Source organism: Euleptes europaea, chromosome 18 (genome assembly GCF_029931775.1).
Source record: "Euleptes europaea isolate rEulEur1 chromosome 18, rEulEur1.hap1, whole genome shotgun sequence".
Classification (NCBI taxonomy): Eukaryota; Metazoa; Chordata; class Lepidosauria; order Squamata; family Sphaerodactylidae; genus Euleptes; species Euleptes europaea.
Window position 1 is genome coordinate 36293677 of NC_079329.1, and position 27975 is coordinate 36321651.

Sequence of the window (27975 nt, forward strand, 5' to 3'; positions counted from 1 at the left end):
ATAAATTGCATTTCTTTTAAAATGCAGTCGTTTTTGTCTTTGTGATGTATATTAAAGCCCCTGTTCTACTCTGTGGTACAAAAAGAGGGGAAGGGAGGAGTTGCAACTACCCTACTTCCCAGGAGAATGCAAGAGCTAAGCCTGGATGGCAACATGGTCAGAGTGTCTACATTCAAGTCCATGGGAAGAGAATATCCATTATTGTCATGGCTTGATGGTGGCAGCAAAAGCCAGGCAAAAGGGAAAGGAGCAGAGAGAGGGAGAAGCTTCACTGGGCAGGAGACCATGGGCAAAAACACACGGTCGCTTTAGCCTCCTTTAATCCCTGTTTCAGCCAGGATACAGCCAGGATTGAACACACATTTGGCGAAACGCATGTGTTTGATCCTGGCTAAATCCTGGCTGAAACAGGGATTAAAGGAGGCTAAAGCGACCATGACAGCGAAGCGACTTCCCAGATGGTCAGAAAAAAAGACAAAAGTCCAGTTGCCCCACTCATACCAACATGGTGAACCCTAAGCATGGTAGGGGACTGTTTTTCTTAGTGAGTAGTAATTACCTTCCATGGTGGCACATTCAGAGAAGCCAGGCTGCCACCATTCTCCATCACTCTGTTGTTGGTTCTAGATGTCCAACATGTGTACAGCATGTGCAATGGCATAGACAGCATTATAGATACTGTAGCTAGGACCAGTCATGCTCATTTCAAAAAAAGGTGCTGGGACAGTCTCTAGTCTCGCCTCTCCAGTGCACGTTTCACGAGGATTTGTTGGATTAATGTAATCTGGCAATGCACAGTCAAAGACTTGTTCCCAGAATGCCTTGATAAAACCATCCCTCTTTGCCCAGGATGGTTTTATAAGTTGGAGAAATGTATGGAAGCCGTGGATAGCCTTTGAATGAATTGTGAAGGAAAGAGCACCATGGAATATTTGTATATCAAATGCCTTTTGTAAAGTATTGAATGCAAAATCAATCTGGGCTGTTGTAATCCACACCTTTCCTGAAGAGGTTCTCACCGCATATTCAAACCCTTCTAGATTAATTAAAATTGAGGGCATAAAAATAATGGTTGCCAGCCAGACAAGTATTCCAGTTTCTCCATATACAACAATGGTATTGGCTTTGCTATCCAGAAAATTTTCATTACTACTGTCCAGGTATTTGATCATAAAGTCTATGTCATCCAACAGGAACTGTCTTGTAGCCTTTTCTATGAAGGCTGCACAGATTCCATTCCTGGAAAGCATTGGGTCCAATGCCTGCAAGAAATGGTCTCCACCTTCATCATCCATAGCGATGAGCCCGACCCATTTCCAGCCAAAATGCAGAAGTAGCTGGACAATTCCCTCATACTGAAGGGCATCCTGGGGGGCCATGTGGTAAAAGGAAGGGAAACTGGTTGGGTTATCCACTTCCGATTTAAACAAGCCATATGAAAACTAAGGTAAAGGTAAAGGTACCCTGTGCAAGCACTGGGTCATTCCTGACCCATGGGGTGACGTCACATCCCGACGTTTTCTAGGCAGACTTTGCGGGGTGGTTTGCCAGTCATCTTCCCTTTACCCCCAGCAAGCTGGGTACTAATAATGAAAACTAATAAGACAAAAATGTTACAGAGGGAGAATAGGAATACTTCAGTCTCTTCATCACCATCTTGTTTTAAAATGAACCTATAATATCCACAATATAAACTGAACAAAATAAAACTGCTTTCCAGACATGTTCTTTTGTCTGCATATTTCCTATTGCTGTTAGTCAACTTGTCTGGAACCTGTGCCAGTTTTTTTTAATTGTTCTATTTAAGCATGTTGGTGGAGTAAATGGACATATTATTTGTTGTTCTTGGTCTAAAATTCTTTGTTTAATAATATTGATTTTTCATCTAGCATTGACTAAGGCAATACCAGTTTGTCAGCTCTGGGCTCACCAGATAAATCCCACAAACAGACTTCCAGGCAGGTCTTCCTACAAAAGCTGGTTTATTAGGAAATATACAGCGAGTTACAGAAATCTACAGGTATGGGTGATATAAAGGAAAACTACAGATATGGGTGATATAAAGGCGAAAGTAAACTTTCAGGGTGACTACTGGTTGCTAGGGCAACCCCCTTGATAACATTCTTTCTCAGGAGCGATCAAAGACTAAACAGAGCTAGGGCTGAACAACAGTTAGACCTTGAAACGCCACCTGGTCGAACCACTGGGCGCCTTTCCTAGACCGGTGCCTGACACAGTTTTGCCAGCGCTCTTTCTTATGGGCAAGATTCTAGTATTAAACAGATTAGGTTCAAGAGAAACATGTTTAAAATATCTGTTTTAAAAATTGGAGAATATCGTCAATACAGGGGGAAATCTCTCTTTGGTCATTTTTTCACGGAGGTATGCTGCGGTTTCACTGTTGTTTTGCCGCGCTGCTAATTTTTGATTTTTTATGTCTGTTCCGGATTTGACCATAAAATTCGCAGCATCCCCGCAGCATCTCAAACCTGTGTTGGTGCGATCTTTGCGTTTGCCCCACCCTTTCTAATTGCAAATTTCCATGAAAAACTCCCTGGAGTCAGATCTATTCTCCTCACCTATGCAGGCGAATTTCTCTTCCCTCCTTGTGACTCACCATGGACGCAAATGATGATTGGACAAGGGGAGTTTTGTGCTTGTCCAACAAGTATCGCAGGCCACCATTCCACCTCCGCAGAAGTCTTCCAGCTGGAGATGTGTGCTTTTCCTTTTCATAGGAGTGCCGGGTAGCGCATAGCTGCTGCAGATCATGCTCTTTGTTCTTCGGAGAGCAAGTGCCGCAGCTTTGCTAACCTAAGCAAGCCCGGTCAATCATTCTTGCGGGGGTGGGGGTCTGTTTAGGGGATCGCGGCTGGGGGACAGCCTCTCTCCAAGGCAGGATGGATCGGCATTCTGCAAAGGGAAGGGAGAGTGTTTGGCCATTTATGCATGGGAGGTTTTGCCACTCTTTAGATGTACATTTCCCTATTCAAATTATCAAAACTCTGCTTTGGGGGCTTATTGTTGAGTTTTGAGAATTCGGATGGTGAAAATGTGCATCCTGAGAGTGGAAAATCCAAGGCAAAACTCCCTCCCGTCACCTTTCTGAGGAGGGGCGGCCAGTCTGCTCTGGGTCTCCCTCCTCTCCCGCCCCCATGCATCCTGTGCATCCCTAACCTGGTTAAACAACAGAACAAAGGAACTATGAAAATCTTGGGAAAGTGTGCAGATCGGCATGCTACAAAGGGAAGGGAAGGGAGAGTGTGCATCTAGAGAGCATCCAGAGAGTGGCAAATCCAAGGCAAAACTCGCTATACATTCGGTTGCATGAAAGTGGAGTCGGGCGGTTTGGTCTCCTGAGTGCTCACCACCAAGGCTCGACCCCAAGGCTGCCAGCCCTCTTGAATGGAAGTTCCTGGCACTGGACGGCCGGAGCTCTACTGGGGGGGGGGCACAACGATGACAGTCTGTCAAAGTCTGGGAAAGGGGGGGAGCATGGCCAAGTATGGGGGTGGGGGGAAAGGGGGAGCATGGTAAATAGAAAAATTATATAAGGAAACCAGAGGGACTGGTGCTTGTATTTTTGCGCTGGGGCCATGTCCACAGAGGTGAACGCACAAGGTGGAGTTGGGGGGGGCATAAACAATGAGCTTGTCAGAAGGGGAGGGCTCCAGCAAAGGGGGAGACCAAACCATTGTAGAATACTGCCTGCTTTGTTCCCATGAAAAAAACAAAACTACTTCAATGATCTGTGGCCATTAAAAAAAAAAATTAAATCGCTTTTTTTTTTTTTGCTTTACGGCAAAAGAACAGCAAAATCGTCCGTGAAAAGTTGGCCTTTGTCTTTCCCCTCCTTTTGATCATGACTTTCCCTCACACTATTCAGACCCCACCCAGATGTGGAAGCTGGAGTCAGGAAGCTGATTTCAGTTCTTTAGCATTATGCCAGAAGAACTAGACACCAATAGCCATGTTCAAGAGAGGATTCAGAGTAAAAACAAAAATGTCTTCTAGAAACATTGTTCATAATCTGAGAAGCCAAAAACCACAGACAAAGGATGCTAGATTTGTGTGAATCCATCACATTTGCCTCCATTTTTAGGAGCTACTGTAATAGAAGCACTTTTTTTGTCATACTTAAAATGGACCATCCCGTAGATGGATGGAATTGGAAAACAAATCAAGTCAGTACCCATACATTGAACAGAATGTATTGTAACACCACCCCCCATCATCTGAACATATTCAAATTGAATAGTCAACACACATTTCAAGATCCATATCATACCCAAAAGCAATGTAACATATTTCTCCTCTTCCCTATTTTTGCTTATAGTTCTTACTCTTTGCAACCCTTGACATTAGATTAGCGAGGAAAATTAAACTGTATGTGATATTTTTGAAAGTCCAAATAATCACACTCCTCTTATCATACCTGTGAGATCTTGTACCGACTTAAGAGAATTGCCATGTCTGATGAAGTTCCAGAACTATACCCCCCAATGACACCCATCACTTTTTTCTGGGTGCCACATTTGTAGTTTGGGATGAGTTCAAGTGATGTGAAGAGTAGGTCCAGGGTGGTCTTGTATGTCCATTTCGGATCTATGGTGGAGTCATGGATGTGGAACCCAAGAGTGACATTGGGCAAGATGTTGGGGTTCTCGCTGATCTCATGGATCAATACCATGGTGAGGATGTGCTGGTAGAACTTTGTTGTCAGGCTGCAATGAAAATCAGTTGTCATCTGAGAAGAGAATGCCTGAATGAAAAGCTTCTGGGTTGGTCACAGTATTGTGTCTGAGAATGTTAGAAGGGTCCAGCTGAATCAGAGAAAAGGCCAATCTGCCCCACTTTTCATTTATCACAGCAGAATTCCACTGGGAAACCCACAAACAGGACGTTGAGCCATCAGCTATTCCCATTCCCCCCGCCCCCATGACTGGCACTTAAATGGATAGTGGAATTTTCCCTTAAGTTAGCAAAACAAACTGGCCCTTGATAGCTCCATGAATTTGGCTAACCCCCTTTAGGATGTGCAGTCCATTAGCCTTATGCAAAGTCTGTGTTCTGCGAAGAATTACTTTCTTATGTCTGCCCTATATATATTGCCAAACAATTCCATTCAGAGTTCCTGAGTTTTACTGTGGTTAATGATGTGAAAGACATTCTTCTTCTGCTTTCTCCAAATTGTGCATAATCTGTATGCTCCCAGGTACCACACTAGGTTCAGTTTGTTGTACTGGTAAACAAGCCTCCTGTGTCATACAAATATTTTTGTATATTCATCACACTGACATTTTCTCAACAGTTTCTATATTTCAAATATTAGCTCTCTCTTAGTTACTTTATTTTGAAGTACTGACCTTCCTCAAAATAGTCCATTAGTAGAGTGCATTTAAAAAAAATTAGTGAATTTTTAAAAAATAATAATGCATTTTTTAAAAAAAAATAGTGAATTTTTTAAAAAAATCACCACTTTTTTCTATGCACCTTATCTAGGAAAGATCAGTGTATAGAAATGATAACTGAAACAGTGCAATCTGCTCCTAAATTATTCATGAAGCAATAGTATAAGCAAAATCTGGTATAAGCAAAATCTTTGTGCCTGCGAACACAAATATTTCATTTTGGAAGCCACAACAGTAATTGTCTATCCATTATTATTTAAAAATGCCTATTCATCTTTGTAAATTTACATAATTGTTAAGATAAAATCAGACATCATCAACATCTCTACATTAGAGGAGCAATGAATCGCTTACATTGGATAACATGCATCATCCTGGTATGGGTGCCGCTCAAATGCAACTTTTTGGGAAGTACAACCAAAATGAGTTGCAATTCCTCCAATTATGTTTTCACCTGGCTGATACCACTGATTTGGAATCTGAGGAGGATTGTTTCCAGTGCACTTTGTACTATGCATTTTATAAACCACATGAGGAAGCAGCATCTGTATCAGCAGCAGCGTCACAGACTCTGCCATGTTGACTCAAGAACACTTCTCTCCACACAGACTCTTCTGGGTCTCCTCTATAGCATCATCATTAGCTTCTGCCTGGTTTCAAGAAGGTGGCTCAGGTGGCCCCTGACTCTTCCAACATTCTTTTCAACAGCAGACATATGAACATTATCTTTCATGTCTCAACTCTCAACTTTGTATTCTACCTGAGAAATACTGAGTAGCAATACAAAAAGTGTCCTTATCACTAATATTTCTATATCTCCTTTGATTTGGTGTACAGGAATGTATGCTTGCTTTGAATAGGCAAACTGTCTATTTGGTACTGTTAAGTTGAACACAGTATGAGGAAGGAAGGAAGGAAGGAAGGAAGGAAGGAAGGAAGGAAGGAAGGAAGGAAGGAGGAAGGAAGAAAGGAAGGAAGGAAGGAAGAATCCAGGTACAGTGTAGGCCAGCAACAAAGCAGAACCAGAACATTGGATTTCAGGAAATCCAGGCATCCCTGATTAATACTGCCAAGTAACATGCTAGTGACGGGAACATATCTTTCTGAAATCAACTTTTCTAATATGGAAATTAATTTCCATACCCAAAAAAAGGTGTATTTTTTCATGATGGATGCACAGTGACACAAGTAGCTGCTTGGTCATATGCCATTAATCAGCTTTACTAAGTATGAGCATGAGGTCAGTCTGGCAGTGGCTCTCCAGGTTCTCAGGTCTTTCACATCACCTGTGGCCAGATCGTTTAACTGGAGATGCCAGGGATTGAACCTGGGACCTTCTGCATGCAAAGCAAAAGCTCTCCCACTGAGCCACAGCCCCTCCCCACACTTCCATCACACATTGTAACACCACTGGCTTTCCAACAAAGATAATCTATGCTTTCTAAAATGTGGCAAGCACCATAGTCCTTGCTCGAGGATTCTGAATTAGAGCAAAAAACTGGCATGACACATTGCAGCAATGCAGAATTAATGGAATACCAAACTAAAGACTCCTGATCAAAGAAACGCTGAGACTTATCATGTTTGATGGGTCACTTGCATGGCAGGAAAGAATAATCCTCTACAACACGTGTATAGACAACATTGAGTTTGGGTGTCCTGAATTTTGCCAATGGCCTAGCCGAGGCAGGACGGATGCCTCTTCACTCTCACAAATCTGATACTTTCTTTTTGTTAGAAATGCTACAATTATCATTATCATTATTAATTGTGAAGACTCTCTCAGGGTTAAAATCAGGAAGAACGTGGGGAGAGGGGACAAGGCCCATTACATAAGATCAAAAGATTTACTTTGCTGATGCTGATCCTGAGTTTGTTGCGGTTCACATCTGTCTCTTCCCAAACCTCTCCTTCATTGAAGGCAATGTTTGGAGTTTGGCCCAAGGTCTCTGATGGCCAGCCAGGCAAGATTGGGGGAGCGTTCTCCTGGTCACTCAAGTGCTCTCCTTGCAAGACATCCTCTGTGTTCTCACGAAGCAAATCTCCAGGAACTGGAGTGACATTAACAACACTGAAGGGGAGACAATACACAAAATCATGAGATTAAATAGCCTCTAACTATGCACTAAGGGTTAGGCACTCCACCTCAAGTAATGCCACAAAGATCCCACCAAAGAGCAGCCAACATTATGGAAAATGTATTAGCCCACATGTAGTAGAGCAGCAGTTTTGGACTGTTAGGATAAGGTAAACCCAGGTTTAAATCCCCACTCTGCTATGGAAACTTGCTGGATGACCTTGGGCCAGTCACACACTCTCAGCCTCAATCCTGGCAAATATTCTGATGGGAGACCTACAAGGAACACCAGGGGCATGATGTGGAGGCAGGCAATGGCAGTCCCCCCCCCCCCCCGGATACCTCTTGCTTTGAAAACCCTACGGGGTTGTTATACATCAGCTGTGACTTGACAGCCAGGGGAAAATGTGATATGGAATCCATCAATACAATTGTGTCCTGGGAACACAATTGACCCTGGTCTGTGACCCAAAAGGGAAACTTTTGTGCCACTATTCTACATTCAAATACTAACTTTATGTAAGCCTTGTAAAAAATTGTATTTATGTTGAAAAGTGTATTGCCCTGTTTGACTTGCAAAGTTGTGAAACAGGGCAATACACTATTACAGGGGAGGCTGGGGGAAAAGGCTTTGGGGCCTGGGGAACAGGGAGAAAGAAAGGAGGGGAGAGGACTCCAAGGGGGTGGCATAGCTAGAGGAGAAGCTGAGGATTGTCCTCCTGATGTTGTGGGGAATTTAAGAAGACTCTACAGAGGAGAAAGCAGCCGGGGATGCAGAGAACGCCAGCTGGCAGAAGAGGGGCCATCTTTTGGACACCGTCTTTGATCCTGAGGGTCACTGAGGGGACTTTGCTGAGACTGTGAGGAAAAGGGGTTTCTCTCAGTGACTGTGAGGAGAACCGTAGCCGTCTGAGTTTGTGAGTCAAGACCCAGAGACTAAAGAGACTTCCTCCCCTTTCCCCACTGACTTTGGGACTAGTTAATATAATTGTTATTCTCACTGTTTTGTTTCACACTCCCAGTTTGACTTTATTATTCTGTTATAGCAGACTTTAGGAGTTAGATTTTCAAACACAAAGACTCAAAATCAACTTTGGAAAAATCAGATTAATTGTTTCAAATAGCTATTTGAGTCTCCAGACTCTGCCCTTCAGAGGCTTTTCAAGATGGAGCTGGAGCACCAGATAAAACTGGGTTCAGACTTATATAACCTTCTAATTAGCTCATTATAATATTTTAACTTACATATTTTACATAATAGCTTTTCATTGGGCTCAGAGGCTTAGGGGATGATCCATACAAATTAGAATAACTTTCATTGGTTTTAATTATACAGACATTTGATTGGTGAATCATAAAGCCGCAATACTTATGATTGGTTAAAGAAAGTTGTCTACCACCTGGCATTTCTATCTAGTGACAATTAATCTTTTCCTCCCTAATAGTTCCCAGACATCTTGTCTGCTTTCAACCTTGGAAGAACAAGTAGTATTGTATAGTTATCTAATTCTTGTCTGTTTCTAACTTCTAAACATATTTCTCCAGAGGCCCTCTGAGTTTGGAGTTTTAATAATATTTCTTAATTTTTAACTCTTACAGGTCTGCTGCTTCAGTTCCCTTCCCCTTTCAATAAACGTTATTTGTTTAAGTGTTTATATGTTCCAGGTTTTGAATAGGGCTTCTAAAATCCTGTGGTCACTAACCTGGCCCTTTTTACAGCAAAAAGGGTTACATTTATATAAGCCAAAAATGATGTTGGAACAGTCCAGAGGAGTAATCGATACAAGAAGATGCAAAAAAAGAAATGGGAAACAATGAAAAAGTATTTAAAAACAACAAATACATCTGGAAAAATCTAGCTTCATAGGAGAAAAAGGACTCAAGAAAAAGTTCCGTGTGGCTGCAAATCCCAAAGGATCTGTCTGTTATTAATTTTAGCTTGACTGTGATCATGTTCACAGTTTCACTGCACCTGATGCCATAAAGGGAATAAAATGCTCTGGGGAGAGCCTTCCTCCCTTCCTTGTAATTATCTTTACTTACAGTGACCTTTTGGTAAAAATCCATAAAATAGCCCCATACTAGTGAGGTTCAGTCTATTAGGAAGCAAGGCCCCCTCCCCTTCCTTCTACCCTAGTTGGCTTTTCTTCCCCTTTAAATCTGGAGCCTATGCATTAGATGAGTTTCACATCACCTTCCACAGCTATTGAATCCGGATGCTGTAAACAAACTGCTACTGGATGATAATGATCAAGACAGATAGAGGGGATTCTATGTCAAGGGAAGAAGGTTTTGCCTTCTTGATGACAGGGTTCAATGTGTCACTAAAACTCCTGGTATTGCTTTTGCTTCCTCAGACTGAATGCAAGCTAAATCCTGCCATCTGCACTATGAACGATCCCCTCCAGACACAATTTCAGTATTATCAGCCAGGGGACCTCATTGTTGGTGGGATCACTTCTCAGTACCTCTCCATGTCTGAGCAAGTATCTTTTGAGGAACACCCCAAAACACAGATAGTTGATGAACCTATGTAAGAAAATGGCTTTCCCCCCCAATATGTGTTTCCCTGTTATAACCCTTTCAAACAAAAAATACATACACTCTATCACATATTCTGAAATTGACATTTATTTATATAGATAAACATGTTCAAGAGTGCTTTTAGGTTCATGCTAAATTGATGATTCCATCTACAGGCGGTCCTCAGTCTTTTACATTTGACTCTTAAGCCAAGTTTCATCCTTCTAAGACCAGTGAAGTCTGGGGGCTTAGAAAGGCATAACTCTGCTTTTATTTTCTTCTTATTGGTATGGTTCATTAGGTTCTGTAAAACTATGTACTATTTCTTCTTAATAACTGATTGAGGATATGGATACTCCACTTATCTACTAGTAATAGTAGTCAAATTTATTGTATAAGACCGTTTGCCATTATAATATAAAAGCAATATAACAACAATTTTAAAACCAATATTGTTTAAAAAAAATGCGCCCGTACAATTATGTCCAGCTTTCCACAATTTATATTTGCTTCTCTCTGATTTTCTTGAATGCCAGGCCATAGTGCCATTTTTTGGGAAATATAGGGATCCATATTTGATAGCAAATAAATTAATCTATCACCATCAGATGATTGTAATGCAAATAAAATGTTTGCCAAAAACTTACTTCGGGGTTCAGTGTATAAAGGGCAGGCCAAAACATAATGGGGGAGATCTTCTACAGCCCCACCACATAAGCTTGTCTACTAAATAGCATAGAAAACAGGTAACATTATAAAATCAACACTGTAACACAAAAGAAGTATAAGCACAAAATACAACATAATAAAATTACCACATGATCAATAGTTCTTAACCATGATAACTAAATGGATTTTCCATAAAATGTGGAGGAGAAACAATAATGGATGTTTCATCTCTTTGTCCAGCTTGTAAACATCCACAAACATCTGAACTTTTCACTGGTAAAATGCTGGGCTGGATGCATCATAGTCAAACCTAGAAAGACACGTGCAATATCCACACACTGACCTTCTATCAATGAATAGTGCAGTTCTGTACACATTTAAACCCTTCTAAGACCATTGAAGTCTATGGGCTTGGAAGGGTATCACTTTGCTTAGGATTTTACTATCATACAATAATGCACATACAAAACAAAACATGTATTCTGAGCACCACAAAAATGCTACAGAATATAATTGTTTTTTTTAATATAGAGGCCCGATATGCATTGCCAATGTGAGGAAAGTTGGAGTTATCAATACAATCAACAGGATAGCTGCCACAGACTTCTTGTTTAGTTCTTGAGTATGCATATATTGTCTTTCTTAATACTTTAAAAGAAAAACAAATGATTCCATTTATTAAAGAGGCAAATAAGAGAATACTAGATTAAAATGTCTTGTTTAATTGGAGGCTTTGATATGACATTTGATATAAAGAATAGTCCAAAAGGAACAACAGCAGATGAATCTGCAGCGAAGAGTAGAAAGGAGCATGATGGATGAGGCATTCTTCTCACACATGTCTCTTGTTTCAGTGCAATGACAAAGAACTATCAACATGTCCTGTCCTTGGCATTTGCAGTGAAAGAGATCAACGAGAATCCCAAAATCTTGCCCAACCTCACCTTGGGGCTTCATATCTATGACAGTCACTTTGATGCAAGGATAACTTATCAAAACACCTTGAACCTTCTCTTTAGTCAAAATAAGACTATCCCCAACTATGAATGTGACACAAAGAGGAATCCAGTAGCTGTCATTGGGGGGCTTGGTTCTGAAACTTCCCTTCAGATGGCCTCTCTTTTAGGCATGTACAAGATCCCACAGGTAAGATGATGCACACTCAAATCATCCCTGTGTACTACAACACTTTTAGTTTTCTGGTAACAGTCCCTGACATTGTCTCTATTGTGTCTGTGTAACTGGGACAATACTGAGTGAGCAGAGAAGATTGGAGGGAGGCTGTGACAGTGATTCTTGGTATGCAGATTTGTGATATTGGAGGGCACAAGATGAGTCTGCAGAGAAGGAAGGTTTCAGAACTACATTTTCTTGTATGTAATGGGACTGTTTGAGGTGCCTGTATGGTAAAGAAGAAAGAAACAATGATAAGCCCTGTTTGCTTATTTAGGATGAGAATCAGGTATTCACTGTAAAGCAGTGGAAGCTAAGAAAACATCCAGTCTTGTATAAGAACCAATACAGAGAGAGCGAGAGAGAGAGAGAGCGCTAAGCGTGTGTATCAAAAATCAAGGAAAGATTATCTGCCACTGTAGAAAGTTAAATGAGTAATGTTGTGTCCAGTAAAATAATGGTTAAAATCCAAATGTTGATGTAAATGAATAAATGATGGGGGAAATGTAGCATATATGTCTATGCATATGTGCACACACACATATACTTATCAATTGTGTTCTCATCAAGGTTTCATAGCATAAGATGTTAAATATCTAAATTTTAGTCATTGGAAAAGGCGATTACCTAGGTTTATGTCCCAGCATGAAACTGGGTCTACAGGACTATCTACTTCTCTCTCAGCCTATTGAATCTCACACTGTTCTTGTGATGCTAAAATGCAGTGGAAGACCATGAAAACCACCCTTTCTTTACAGCATGGTTGAGATAAAATCAGCATAACAGTTTGTTTATCCCAAAACATGGCAACTCTGCCTCAGTCATCTTAAGTGCCTGTTTTTACTTAGGTGACATATTGCTTATATGATTCAGAAGCATGTGATATCACTCAACAATTATATCGAGTTGTCCCCGATGAATTATATCTGTACAGGGGCATTATCCAGCTTCTTCAGCATTTCCAATGGAATTGGGTTGGGATTATTGCAAAGGATGATGACAAAGGAGAAAAGTTTGTGCAGACGCTGGAACATATGCTTTCCCAGAACGGAATCTGTGCAGCCTTCACAGATAGAATTCCAAGCCAGAGTAGCATTTGGGGCACACTAGATTTGTTAGACATTTTCCAGAATATGTCATTTGTTCAAAACAAGAAAGGCATCAATGTATTCATTGTAAGTGCAGACTCTCACAGCATGTTATGTTTGCGAGTGGGATTGAATATGATTGAACCAGATGCTATGGCACCAATACAGAAAGTGTGGATTATGACAGCTCACTGGGAATTCTCCTCAGCAACACTTCACAGACACATGGATATCCAAATCTTCTATGGCGCCATATCCTTTGCAATTCACTCCAGTGAGGTGAAGGGATTCCAACATTTCCTCCAGAGGCTGGAGCCTCACTCTAGAGAAGACGGTTTTATCAGGATCTTCTGGGAGCAGTCATTCAACTGTTTATTTCCAGATACTGATGCGGGTAAGGAGAGCAGTAATACCTGCACTGGGGAAGAGAAGCTTGAGAGCCTTCCTGGGCCCTTTTTTGAAATGCGCATGACCAGCCAAAGCTACAGCATCTACAATGCTGTCTATGCTGTGGCACATGCTTTACATGCCATGCATTTGTCTAGACACAAACACAGAACAACAGGAAGTAGAGACAATCTGGAGTCTTCCAAACCACAACAGTTTCAGGTAATATGTCAAAGACAGGTCTACTTTTCACCACAAACATGCTAATGTTTTACACCATGGTGTCCAACTTGCCTTTTCTTGGGCTTTCCTTGGGCTCTTCCAACTCTTTCCCCTTCCCATTAATTTCAGATGCCACAAATGACATGCCCTATCCTAACAGGAGCAAGATCATGGAAATTTTGATCTTCCAGCTTTGTTAGGTTTTATTGTCTAGTCAATCTATGGGGCAACTTCAACTGGGCATGAGGTGGATGTCTTCAATTTTACCCTGTGTTTGGAATCCTGTGATAGCTTTGTGAAAATTGTGATAGCTTCTGCCATGGAGAGGTACTAAGAATTGTTCCCACCAACAATGAGGTCCCCTGGCTGATAATATTGAAATTGTGTCTGGAGGGGATAGTTCATAGTGCAAATGGCAGGATTTAGCTTGCATTCAGTCTGAGGCAGCAATGCCCTTCCTTCACTTCTTTTTAATAATGCATACACATCTCTCTTTAAATATATATTTTACTTGAACCAGACTTCCCCCACTCCCCTAAAAAAGCATCCCATCCAAGTCCTAACTACGGCTGACTCTGTTTAGCTTCCAAGATCTGTCAAGATTGGGCTGGGCTGGGCTACTCCAGGTCAGGGTGCACCCATTCTAGCTTGGTTACATTTAAATTGTGCTGTGGAAAAAATGACTTTACTATCTAACATGTAACTTACAAGCTACTGGCAACCACAAAAATCCAAACAAAAGCCATTTTATCTTGGCAGCAAATGGCCACGGGATTGCCCTAACCCGACAAACTGTTTTTAAATTATCCTATGTTCTTAATGCTAGGACATCCAGTTTAATATTTTTAATCTTTATGTATTGTGCCCTACAGATTTGAAATTTGTATTTTAAGGTTTTTATTTTTTTTCCCTTCTGTCTGGTTGCTTGCAATTGTCTTTTGCTAAAAAGTAATAAAGACTTATTTTCTTCTAAAGCACAGAGGAGAAGTGGTTGGCAGAGGAAACCTTGTTTCCTCCTCCAAGACACCATTCCTTCCTTCAAAATTGTGATAGCTTCTGCCATGGATTTCATTTCACACTTTTCACTCAATATTGCAGTCTTTGAAATGATCATAGAATCATAGTGTTGGAAGGGGCCATACAGACCATCTAGTCCAACCCCCTGCTCAATGCAGGATCAGCCTAGAGCATCTCCAACAAGTGTTCATCCAGCTGCTACTTGAAGACTGCCAGAAAGGGGAAGCTCACCACTTCCCTAGGTAGCTGATTCCACTGCTGAACTACTCTTACTGTAAAAAAAAAAAAAATCATCCTAATGTCCAGCCTCTATCTTCTCATAATTTAAACCCATTATTGCGAGTCCTATTCTCTGCTGTCAAGAGGAACAGCTCCCTGCCCTCCTCTAGGTGACAGCCTTTCAAATATTTAAAGAGAACTATCATGTCCTCCCTCAACCTCCTATTTTCCAGATTCAACATTCCCAAGTCCCTCAGCCTTTCCTTGCAGTGCTTGGTCTCCATGCCCCTGATTATCCTCATTGCTGTCTTCTGCACCTGATCCCAGTGATGGTCTTACTTTGCCTTTAAGGCAAAGCAAACAAAGAACTACAAAGAACAGTTTGCTTGAGTTTGCCCACTAGGAAGGATTAAGAGCCACAATTCATTGTTTGCTATATATCATTTCCATGTCATTTGCCTTAATTTCTTTCATTTTAGCTTCACCCTTTTCTAAGGAGCATTGCATTCAACAATAGTGCCGGGGACAAGGTGTCTTTTAATGAGAATGGTGAAGTAGTAGCCGGATTTGATATTGTAAATTGGATTGCTTCCCCAAACCAATCCTTCATGAGAGTGAAGATAGGAAGGATGGATCCTGAAGCTCCAGAAGGCAGAGAGTTCTCCATTAATGAGACCATAATTACTTGGCACAGCAGATTTAACCAGGTAGGGCCTGCTTGGATGTTTTTGGGTACAACAAAACCAACATGGGTATTTGGAACAAAATTCAAGTCCAGTAGCACCTGAAAGACCAACAAAAGTTTCTGGGATATAAGCTTTCATGAGTCAAAGTTCACTTCATCAGATACAAATAGAATGGAGATCCATCAACCATTACACCATTGCCAGAGGGTTGGAGGGATGTTAAAAAGAGGCAAGCAATGGCAAACCACCTTTGAGCATCTCTTGCCTTGAAAAACCTAAGAGGTCACCATACATCAGCTGTGACTTGAGAACATTTTCCACCACGGATGAATCTAGTATAACCCCATCCAAGACAGGAGAGATCTCGAGTCCCTGGTCTGCCTTTCTGCTATACCAGAGAATCTCTATCTTGTCAAGATAAAGTTTCAGTGTGTTCACCTTCATCCAGCCTATTGCAGACTCCAAGCATCAGTTCAGAACATCAATAGCATCCTTAGAATTAGGTGGGAAAGAAAAGTAGAGCAGTGATTACACTGCAGCCTAAACTTCCTGATGACCTCTCCCTGTGGGTTCATGTAGATATTAAATAGCGTGGGGAATAAGATCAAATCCTGCAGAACCCCACAGATCAGGAATCCCCTGGCATCACTTTCTGACCCTCCCCCTCCTTGAACCAATGTAACATGGGGCCTCCTAGTCCCAGCACTGAGAGGTTGCTCAGTAGGATACCATGGTCAATAGTACTGAAGGTCACTGAGAAATTCTTCTGAATTAGTAGGGTTACTATCATTTGTCTAGTTCTTGTTAGAGGTCATCAACCAAGACAACCAAAGCAGTGTCTGTTCCAAATCCTGTTATGAAGCCAGATTGAAATGGGTCCAGAAAACCAGTCTTTTCCAAGAGTCCCTGCAGCTGAGAAGCAACCACCCATTCTAACACCTTAGCCAAGAATGGAAGATTGGATACTGGCCAGAAATTCAGTGTGGTAGGGCTGAGGGAGGTCCCCCCCACACACACACACAGAACAGGTCTAATCACCGCCTCCTTGAGCATGGGTAGCACAACTCCCACTCTCAAGGAAGCATTTACCCCTTACCCAAACAGTCAGTCCTCTTCTGGCAGCTTTTATTAGCCAGGAAGGGCAAAGGTACAGAGCACAAGTGGTAGATCTCACCTCTCAAAGGATCTTGTCCACATCCATGAGCAATGACAGTCATACAGTGTTTTCTTTTCCATGGACAGGTTGTGCCCCGTGCTGTGTGCAATGAAAACTGCCATCCAGGGTACAGCAAAGAAAAGAAAGAAGGCATGCCATTTTGCTGCTATGATTGTACTAAATGTCCAAGAGGGAAGATTTCAAACCATAAAGGTCAGGAATATTGTATTATTAAATATGTAAGAAACAGAGTGTGGCAGAACAGTCCCACTGACCTGCAGGCACTATTATGTCTTGACCTCAGAGATGTCTGTGCACCAGCAGCCATCCAAGTCTACATCTGGCAATGTGCCACTCTCTCAGGTTTCCTGACCCTTGGAGGGACGTTTTCCTCCCTCTTTCAGTGCACCACTGCCACCACATGGCCTTTATAGGAATTACCCACTGAGAGGACCAGGGTCCCCCAGCTTCCTTTCCTCATGTTGCCATTCTAAGTCTCAGCCTGGTGCCAATATTTCTCACTACCTAGCATCTGGTTATTGTGCGGGCAGTTTATTGCACTTGCACACAAATGAGGGATTAGCAAATCATGGATTGTCTGCCTCCCTTCTGGCATCTATTTTAAATGACACGTTTGAACAGTGAAGGACTATGTGGTACAGAGAACCACTGCCAGCATTATTATTTTTCAAACATGTATAAAGAAAATGTCCACATGAATACTCTCTCAGCACACCAACAGATAAGGTAAGGGATCCTGAAAGAAAGGTGTAAACTCCCAATTCCTCTGACCTTCACTCTGGACATGGCCTAGCTGATCTTATTCTAAGAGGTCACATTAACTTAGAGATTGCAGTGTTCTCAAAGTTTCCAGTTACTTTAGTGTCTCTGTTCAGGCAAGCAGACCTCCACATTGCAATGGCAGCCTTAAGCTTAAGCAAAAAGGATTTCTCTTCCATGCCAAGGGGTTTTATTATCTCTGTTTGCCCAACTACTTGTGGGTCAAAAAAGCCTTTCCTGAAGTCTCCAGGAAGAAACATTCTAATATCTTAAACCTCCCAAATCTCTCTTTCTGCCTAGGTATTATTGTCTCTAGCCAGAGGTGTGAGCTGACCATCTTTGGCCTGGGAGAATATTAGCATTTCTAAATTCTGTCTGGAGAGCAGTTGACTTGCCTTCCCCCTTGACCTGCCTTCTCTCTGCTAAGAAAGAAAGAAAAACATTTTAAAAAACCCTTAAAGGTGCAGGTTTTGGTACCGTCTAAACCTCCAAAGTAACATGCATTTCTCCACAGAGAGCATGAAATGAAAATGAAAAAAAGTGATAAATGGCCCACAGTCCTCTTACTTGGCACTCACTGATAGCTCCACTCACCTCTTAATTAACAGAATAATCTTTTCCATTTTCTCTTCATTCATTCAGTTCATGTTACATGCAAAATTGAACCAGCATTTAGAGCGCAATCCTAAAGGGGGGAAGAGCCATGGCAGCTGGGAGTGGCAGAGAGGATCTGAGAGACCCTGCCAAGGAAGCTAACTGGGTGACCTTGGGCCAGCCACTCTTTCTCAGTCCTACTGACCTCACAGGTTGTTTCAGAGGGTGGTTGTGTTGGTCTGCAGTACAAGATCTAGATTCAAGACCAGTAGTATCTTGTGTATGTAAAGTGCCATCAAGTCACAGCCAACTCATGGCAACCCAGTAGGATTTTAAAGACAAGAGACTAATTAGGTGGTTTGCCATTGCCTTCCTCTGTGTAATGACCCTAGTATTCCTTGGTGGTCTCCCATCCAAGTAGTAACCAGGGTCAACCTGAGATCTGATGAGATCAGGCTAGCCTGGGCCATCCAGGTCAGGGTGGCTTTAAAGACCAAGACAATTTTCAGCGTATGAGCCTTTGAGAGTCAAAGCTCTGATGAAGGGGGCTTGGACTCTTGAAAGATCATAGTCCAAAAAATCTTGTTTGTCTGTAAGGTACTACTGGACTCAAATCTTGCTGTTCTACCTCACAGGGGAAGGAGAATGACAGAAGCTGTATGGGTCCCAGTAGGGAAGAAAAATTGGTGCAAATATATAATTAAATACAATTATGGAAATTTACATATGGCATACTAATAAAAATTTAGTGTTCTATAGTATTTATACCATATAAAGTATTCATACCATATAGTACTAGAACAATCATATTCCAAGCATATGTATTGAGTCTAGAAAAGAGATCTCTTAATATACTTTGAAATATGCTGCCCATAAAGAACTGAAACAGATTCTTTTCTTTTGTTTAAGATATGAATGCTTGTTTCCAATGCCCAGATGCTCAGTTTTCAAACAAGGACCAAAATGGATGCCTTCCAAAGGGTCTCAACTTCCTCTCTTATGATGAGCCTTTGGGTGTCATTTTAGCACTTCTGGCTCTGTTTCTTTCTCTGACCACAGCTGTGGTTCTAGGAATTTTCATCAAGCACTGGAATACGCCTATTGTCAAAGCCAACAATAGGAACCTCTCCTATTCTCTTCTTCTTGCCCTCTTGCTCTGCTTCCTCTGCTCCTTACTATTCATTGGCCAGCCTCAACTACTCACTTGCTGTCTACGTCAAACTGCTTTTGGTATTGTCTTCTCAGTGGCTGTATCTTCTGTAATGGCCAAAACCATCACTGTGGTTTTGGCTTTCATGGCCACTAAACCAGGATCCAAGATGAGGAAATGGTGGGGGAACTCTGTTGTTCTCTGCTGCTCCTTTACTCAAGCAAGTATTTGCATGGCATGGTTAGGCACTGCCCCTCCTTTCCCAGATGTTGACATGCACTCATTGGCTGAAGAAATTATAGTGGAATGTAATGAAGGATCAACCCAGATGTTTTATTATGTTCTGGGCTACATGGGATTTCTGGCTGTTGTCAGTTTTATTATGGCTTTCTTGGCAAGAAAACTGCCTGACACTTTCAACGAAGCCAAATTCATTACCTTCAGCATGTTGATCTTTTTCAGTGTTTGGCTGTCCTTTGTCCCAACCTATCTGAGCACCAAAGGTAAATACATGGTGGCTGTGGAGATCTTCTCCATCTTGGCCTCCAGTGCTGGGCTCCTGGGCTGCATATTTTCTCCAAAATGTTACATAATTATCCTAAGGCCTGAACTAAATAATAAGGAGCAGCTAATTAGACGGAATTGCTAGATACCTAAAATTTGTTGATTCAGAATTTAAATTATGCCTCACCATTGGTAAAGCTAAATAGATCTAAGTTTGATTAGTGCCTGGAAACTCTTACATACACAATTTTGTTTTCCCTGAAATAAAGCATTTCAATGAAAAAAAATCATATAAAGTGTTATTTATTCCTAAATAAATTAATGAATATTTTAAGCAAAATCTTTTAAATTTGTCCTATTACCTCATTAAGATATACTGTCAATCAAAAACTCATTTGTCACATTTCTATTCTTTTCACTAAATTGAGACACTCAGAATAATCCTTCAGAATAATGGTGGGCCAAAAATGAAGGGATCTGGACCATCCTGGCACAGATTATCTCCCAATCAAACCTATAGTATTTTCAAAGGAAGAAAAGAATTACTCATTAGAGCAAGGTCAGTCAACATGAACAGAGAGGTTGGAAAATATCCTCTCTCTGATATAACAAATGGTATTTAACAGTTTCGCTGACCTATGAGAACCTTTGTGGTGTAGTGGTTAGCATGCTGGATAGGATCAAGAAGACCAAGGTTTGAACCACACTCTGCTAACAAAGATTGCTGGATGATCGGGTGGGTCACACCCGCTTAGCCAGACAAAGAACCATATAGTAACCCCGTATCCAATATAACAAATGATAACATCCGATTATGGTAAAGAAAACACACACAACAACAACAAAGAAAAAGGGGGGAGGATGAGTATTGTCTACTTAGCCTGGCAGTGGCAGTCTGACATCTCAGGTAGTTGTCTTTCACATAATCTACTGCCTGGTTCTTTTAACTGAAGAAGCCAGGGATTGAACCTGGGACCCTCTGCATAAAAAGCAGAGGTTCTTATTTTGAGCCGCAGCATCTGCCCAACCAGGACCAAGAGCAATGACTTGGGGGAGGATTTTTATTACCTTTAGGGGATATCTCTGGTTTATACTATACCCAATGTCTAACAATGAAAGTTTCAAACATAAAATTCTTCTTCTGCTGCTGCTGCTGCAGCAGCAGCAGCATTGGGCTCTTAGATGGTTGTACCCAATATTTCACAAGTGATTTTTGCAGTTTGTGAGGCATGAGTTCTACTTCCCTCTGCTTCAGTGAAAGTGCTTTGGCTCATTTACCTGGGGAAAATGACTGCTTTGGAAGGTAGACTCTATAGTATTATACCCTGCTGAAGTCCCACCCCGCCCAAACCTTGCCCTCTTCAGTCTCCACCCCCAAAATTTCCACACACAAAGAGGCACTGCATGCTGTCAAGAGTCGGGATCCAGCACCCCACTCCTAAACCACCTTAACCAAGCTACAAGACCTCCATCTTCACTGGATTCAATTAGGGCTGTCAATTCGGTTCGGCCCGAACTGAAAATCAGCCGAATTTCCCCTGATTCGGTGGTTTTTAGTTCGGGAGGAACCGAACTCAAAACTGGCGGGCAACTGGGGGGGGGGCGAATTCAGGGAGTTCGAGAGTTCGCGAATAAATCCGGCAAATTCGGCCGTCAGTAAGCAGCATAACCGTCAGTAAGCAGCATTCTCCTCCCCCGGCCAATCGGTGGCCAAACTGGGTCTTCTTCTGGCCAATCAGTCAGGATTGAGTACTGGAGGAATCAGCTGATGTGCGGCCCCGCCGGGGAAAGAGAGAGAGAGGGAAATCCTTGTGTGTGTGTGTGCGGGGGTGCTTGTGCACATTCGCTCCTTTCTGTGGCTGCAGGGGGCGCATTTTTTGGGGTACAGACACAAAACTTTGAGGGGATATTCAGACAAGCCTTCTTAAGAGACCACCCAAGTTTTGTAAACATTGGGTCAGGGGGTCCCGAGATATGGGCTCCCCCCTTTTTCTTTCCATGGCTGCAGGGGGCGCATTTTTGGGGTACAGACCCCAAACTTTTAGCATAGCTTCAAATGAAGCTTAAGATACCCCCCAAGTTTTGTAAACATTGGGTCAGGGGGTCTCGAGATATGGGCTCTCCCCCTTTTCCCTCCCCCCTTTTTCCATTTATGTGGCTGCAGGGGGTGCTTTTTTTGGGATATAGCCCCCAAACTTTCAGAATACCTCTACACAATTATTCTTAAGATACCACCCAAGTTTTGTTAAGATGGGTTCAGTGGGGGCAGAAATATTGCCTCCCCCCTTTTCTCTTTCCGTGGCTGCAGGGGGTGCATTTTTGGGGGTGCAGATCCCAAACTTTGAGCGGAGTTTCAGACCAGTGTTCTTAAGATACCCCCCAAGTTTTGTGAACATTGGGTCAGGGGGTCCCGAGATATGGGCTTTCCCCTTTCCCCTTTCCCCTTTTCCCTTTTGGGGTGAATGGATCAGCCGATCCTGTGTGTGCATCTTCTCCAGAGCAAAACGTCCTGTGCCTAATTGGAATCATCTTGGATTATTTACAAGTCCTCCCCAGCCCGTCCTGATGGAACAGAAGACAGCCACAGTAAGACCCCTTTGGGGGCTTTAATCTATAATTTTTCTCCTGTGTATGTGTGTGTGTGTGTGGGGGGGAAAGCAGAGTTTGTGTGTGTGTGGGGAGGGAGCAGTTTCTGTGGGGGGGGAAGCCAAAGGGGGCTTTCTTCGGTTCTGCCTGGGGTGTGTGTTCCCCCTCGAGTCTCTCGCTCCCTGGTTGGAGGGGGGAGGTTTCAGTTGTGTCTTCTGGTTTTCCCCGTTGCAAAGGTGTTGTTTTACAAGGTTGTGTTGTTTTGCAAACTGTTGTCGGGGCTGGGAGCTTTGTGCGTGGGCGGCAAGCTCTGCTGAGAGATGCACATTAAGGGTGGGGGGACCCTTTTCAGGGCCCATATCTCAGCCCCCCCCTGACCCAATCTTTACAAAACTTGGGGAGTCTTTCAATAAACGTCCTTTGAAGCTCTGCTGGAAGTTTGGGACCTCTAACCCCAAAAATGCCCCCCCAGAGCCGCGGAAAGGCGCGATTGTGTTTCTAATGGCTTTATTCGGCCGAATTTTTTTTCCGAACTTTGAATTCCCGCTGAATTGAACGGATCCGAAGTGGGGGAGTTCGGACTTCGGCATATTCCGGATCTAAACGGGCTGAATTCGGCCGAATCCGAACTATACCGAATTTTTTTAATTCAACAGCCCTAACTGCAACATTTAAAACTTTGTTGGTCAAATTATGCTTTGGATAATACACATTCCTCTTTGAGATCTGAGATATTTCTCTTCCATTAACTTCACAATTACTAGAGAAATTCACAAACAAACCCCTCCCGATATCTACTCAGCTCTGTTTTGTTCAATGACAGCTGCCTCCCTTATCTGTGTGTAATGACAACTGCAAGCCTGGTTATAGCAAGAAAAAGAAGGAAGGGGAACAATTCTGCTGCTACAATTGTGATCCGTGTCCAGAGGGGAAAATTTCTGACAAAGAGGGTAGGACATGCTCTGATTCATATTGCACCTGTTGAAGATACCCATATGTTTTGTAGAGTGGTATCCTGAAGTGAGGGAACTTAACATCTGCACTTTGGGGAAACATGAAAAAACCACTGAGTATTGAGCATTCCTGTGCATTGCTCCATTTATTTCCAGAGATTTGCTTAATACATTTGAGAAATGATGAGAATTCAGTTCTAAAGAGAGAGAAAAACTCCGGGGCAGCAGGAGGGCACAGTTCTGTTTTAAGGAAAGAGTCAACCTCTTATTGCACAGCTTTATTGAAGGCAAAGGTTGCCAGGTACCCCCTTGCATAGGGTTACCAACCTCCAGGTGGTATAGATGAAGAAAACAGCACTATGACCCCAGGTCATATAAATAAAGTTACATTTTTAAATATATATTTTAAATAGCATACAGACTTTGTTGTACTACTGAGGCATGCTTTGACGTCCTTCCATCTGAGGCTAGAGGGCTCTATCCCTAACACCTCTCTTTGTTATGTTAAAACTGTAGCTCACTGACTGAATGCAGGTGTTCTCCTGTGGATTCCAAGGCATTAAGTTACAAGTAACAGGATGAGTCAAAAGAAGAGTTTAACCCTTTAGGTGTCATAGTATCCTAAAGGAATATGAATTTTGCTTCCTGCTGAAGCAGTAATTTTTCTATATTTTGTTTCACATAAGGGTTTTGTCGGTAACGCCATATTACAAAAAAATGTAGGTCGTTTTCTGTGTATTTGTGGTCTCTAAAATGTTGTGTTAATGGAGCTTCTAACTGGCCTCAGTCTGCTTCTTGGTGGTTTCCTCGCCAGAAAGTTGCCCGACAGTTTCAATGAAGCCAAGTTCATCACCTTCAGCATGTTGGTCTTCTGCAGTGTTTGGCTGTCCTTCATCCCCACCTACCTGAGCACTCAAGGAAGAGACACGGTGGCTGTGGAGATCTTCTCCATCTTAGCTTCCAGTGCTGGCTTACTAGACTGCATCTTTTTCCCCAAATGCTATGTCATTATCCTGAAGCCTGAGTTGAACAGAGCAGCTGATCAGGAAAAAGCATTAAATCAGGGGTGTCAAACATAAGGCCCGAAGGCCAGATCCAGCCCCTTAAGAGCTCTTATCCAGCAGCAAACCAGCTCAGGTAGCTGCCAGCACCACCCCACTGTTAATTTTGGTTGGTGAGGTAGGGCCTGGCCCGACCAAGTGACATTATTTCTTATACAGCCCTCATATCAATTAAGTTGGACATCCCTGCATTAAACCCTTCAATCAGCCATCCATGTGTTCTGCAGTTATATCTTTATCTGAATACCAAATTTGGCAATTTTGGTTTCTTCCCTCAATGAAATCCATGACTTTTCCCCTGACGTTCTTCTATAATAGGCATCTAAGACACATTTACAGAGTCTCTCTGGGCCTTTTTTCCTAGGTGGGGGGATAGGAAGAATTTTACATTTGAGTGTTTTGTTTTTGCAAGTCTCCAATCTAAAATGCTGGCTCAGGATTTTCTGTGTGTGAGAGAGAATGAAAGAGAGTGCTTAGAGGCCTAATCAGAAACAATCAGGCTTATTTCTGGCATCCCTCTTATTGCACAACTTTATTGAAGACAAAGGTTGCCAGGTACCTTCTTGTATAGGGTTGCCTACCTATAAATGATGGCTGGAGATCTCCCGCTATTAGAACTGATCTCCAGGTGACAGAGATTGGTTCCCTTTAGGGTTTCTAGAACCCTCTTCGCCACCGTTGGGAGGTTTTTGGGGTGGAGCTTGAGGACAGCAGGATTTGGGGTGGGGAGGGACTTCAATGCCATAGAGTCCAATTGCCAACTAAGCCATTTTCTCCAGGTGAACTTGATCTCTGTTGGCTAGGGATCAGTTGTAATAGCAGGAGATCTCCAGCTAGTACCTGATGGTTGGCTTCTTATCTATAAAATGGCCTTCCATTTGAGGCGCACCTGAAGCCTATCATACTTTCATTTAGGCACAAGACCAAAATAATCCTCATTGACCAAGTGGTTAATTGCCAGGTTGATCTTGCATAGCATTGCCAACCTCCAGGTACTAGCTGGAGATCTCCTGCTATTACAACTGATCTCCAGCTAACAGAGCTCAGTTCCCCTGGAGAAAACGGCCACTTTAGCAATTGGACTCATTAGCATTGACATCCCTCCCTTCCCCAAACCCCGACCTCCTCAGGCTCTGCCCCAAAAACGTCCCGCTGGTGGCAAAGAGGGACCAGGCAACCCTCATCTTGCAACATTATGACACTTTGATCCTAACTTGAGAAAACTCTTTAAACACATGGCTTAGGTTGGGTTTTTAAGGCAGGATTTTTAGGCTGGGTTTCTTGGACCTTTAAATGCTATTTGTTGCTTTATCATGTTTCACTTTGTAAAACACTTTGAAAAGGTTTTCTGGACCAGTGGTGCAAAAATGTCCTAAATAAATAAATGCATCTAAGGAGAAACTCTTTGCAGTTCTTGCTTTGTCACTTCCTTTCAGAGATCCCTGATTTGGAGGGGGGGTTGGATTGCATCATGATTGGGTGGGGTCTCTAGTGGTGATTCTGAGCTCAACATTCCAGCTGCTTGTTGCAGGCCTGAGAGGTAGGGTGCCTGTACCTGTGGTTTCCCTATGAATCTCATGAGTAAAGCATAGAAGTAAAAGTTTACAGAAAGGGCTATTGAGGCTTATTTCTCTGAACAGAATTGTTGATGTAGTAAATAAAATAGAGTAAAGGTCATGTGTTGCTGGCTAAGACTATTCTTAATATTCTGAGATAAATAAACTGCAAGACTACAAGGTTATGATATGTAATGTTGCCCGCTTGATGGTTGTGTCTGGAAAAATATCAGCATCACTTATCCGAGGTGCTTGGCCTCTTCTTGACATTAACAAGAAGGTCATTTCTGCCTGGGAGTTTAGCCCCTCTGATAGCTGCCGTGTGAGGAGGGAATAATGCTAACCTAATGATTCAGACCTAGTTTGCAAACAGTATAACAGATGGTGACCTTGCACTTGTGAACTTTGTGACTCAATGCCAAGAACATGGTAATGCTTTCTTCACAGACCAAGTGACAATGGCACACCACCACCATGTGTGACCATGCCAAGTACAAGGATACAGGTATTAGTGTAGCCACCCTGGGCAGAAACTTCTAGTCTCTCAGCTCAGATGACCGCTGGTCTGAGAGAATAAAAGCCAGAACCAAACTGCCAGAAGGGAGGGAGTTGACGGAAGATGGCTTAGGCTGTCTGACCTCACTCTCTCCACATCTCCAAAGATGTAAAACTTGGAAAGAAATGTTGGTAGAAGACAATGCTGGTTGTCTGGCTATCAGCTTTCTCTGTCTCTTGCGTGAGACTAAGAGAGAGTAACTGGAGGACAGCTTCAGCTGTCTGGCCTTGCTCTCTCCATCTTGAAAGATGTAAAACCTAAGAAGATTGAAGGGAGACAACTCTGGTTGTCAGGCTTCACTCTCTTACCATCTCTTGCATACAGATTTACAGTCTTCTTGCCTAAAGCTAGAAATCCCTTTTGAAAGGGAATTCAGTTCAGCAATTCTAGTTCTCATCAAGGCTAGAAGCTGAAGTGAAATGCTGGCAGGCTGCTCCATGACAAAGATGGAGACCTTAGAACTCCTAGCACTCTACCTTGGAGATGGGAGTCTAAGTGTATTGGATCTTCACCATATTTGGTATATTGAGCCTCAATTGATCCTAGCAAGGATTAATGGAATCTCAAAGAAGATCTGTCTGATCCTGTTCTGGCTTTCCAAATGCTAGCAAGCATGAGGATTGTATATCCTATATAGATCCTATATAGATAATTCCCTGGACCTGTTCAGAAGTCTTTTCTAAATAACAGAAGGGCTTCAGAACTTCCTCAGGGTAAGAGGCCAGAGATATTCCTGAAAAGAAAGGAAGATCTCTGTTTTCTGTGGTAATGCACAAGGCACATATAAAGCAGTGCTTACATAAAACATATACAGAACCTATTAGGCTTATTTATGGTGACTCTTAACCAAGTAAACATATTCTCTGAGATTGGCAAAGCCAGAGAATAACTGAGTCTTCCATAGAACATTAATACAGCCTTAAGCTTACACATAATGAATTATACATAACACATAAGCTCTGCATTGCTGACTGTTTAAGATACACACATACTTTCAGCATATATGTAGCATTCCTGATCTGAACAATGATCAGAAGCCCATAAACATAGAATAGATTAAATACAAACCTTATGGTATTCTATCCTCTACACACAGTAAAGCTTGGGTAAAGCTAACACATACTGAAACATATAAATATCCTGAACATAAATTCAGTTCCCATGAAGTTAAGATGATTTACAAATGACATGGCAAAATAAAAGCATGTCTTTTGTCCTGAAATATTGCTATGATACCTGAAATGATTTTAAGATGTTTTTACTAATCATATCTTCCCTCCCATTATATTAATCATATTTGGATTGGGATTCTGTAATGATTATACACTAACCATGTTTTTACAAGATTCTGTAACTGTACTATTCTAAATGAATCTAGAGATACAAGTTGAAAGGTTTAAACTCTCATAGAGAGAAATATTATGAAACATAGAAAGTGCTTATAAAGATTGTTTGAAACGGTTTGCGTATATCATAATGTATTTTATGACATGTTTTGAGAGTGTGTAAATATTCACATGCATATATAAATTTTATGTGAAATAAATGTTATTTAAAGGAAGTTCATTGTTTATAAATTTTCTGGCACACTTCAATAGAAAGCCTAC

At 42.1% G+C, this 27975-nt stretch overlaps 2 protein-coding genes across 2 annotated transcripts in view; one reads left to right on the forward strand and one right to left on the reverse strand.

Moving 5' to 3' along the window:
• LOC130490889 (vomeronasal type-2 receptor 26-like) overlaps nucleotides 1–4690 on the reverse strand; it is a 41761-nt gene extending 37071 nt beyond the window's left edge. Inside the window, exon 1 of the mRNA XM_056864692.1 lies at nucleotides 4497–4690. Coding sequence (XP_056720670.1) covers nucleotides 4497–4690 — 194 coding nt within the window. The remainder of the gene's footprint in view (nucleotides 1–4496) is intronic.
• A 5188-nt stretch (nucleotides 4691–9878) lies between these two features.
• LOC130490890 (vomeronasal type-2 receptor 26-like) lies at nucleotides 9879–19801 on the forward strand. Its single transcript, XM_056864693.1, has 5 exons — nucleotides 9879–10021; nucleotides 11535–11826; nucleotides 15266–15493; nucleotides 16715–16841; nucleotides 18912–19801. Exons 1-5 carry the CDS (start codon nucleotides 9879–9881, stop codon nucleotides 19799–19801), a joined length of 1680 nt encoding a protein of 559 aa, XP_056720671.1.
• The last annotated feature ends 8174 nt before the right edge of the window (nucleotides 19802–27975 follow it).

What these genes read in the sequence shown, in the direction of transcription:
- LOC130490890 (XM_056864693.1), top strand. Translation starts at nt 9,879, where the DNA reads ATGAACGATCCCCTCCAGACACAATTTCAGTATTATCAGCCAGGGGAC. An exon ending in GGCACAGCAGATTTAACCAG is followed by an intron (nt 15,494 to 16,714) that starts GTAGGGCCTGCT and finishes TTCCATGGACAG; the next exon opens with GTTGTGCCCCGTGCTGTGTG. An exon ending in GAAGATTTCAAACCATAAAG is followed by an intron (nt 16,842 to 18,911) that starts GTCAGGAATATT and finishes CTTTTGTTTAAG; the next exon opens with ATATGAATGCTTGTTTCCAA.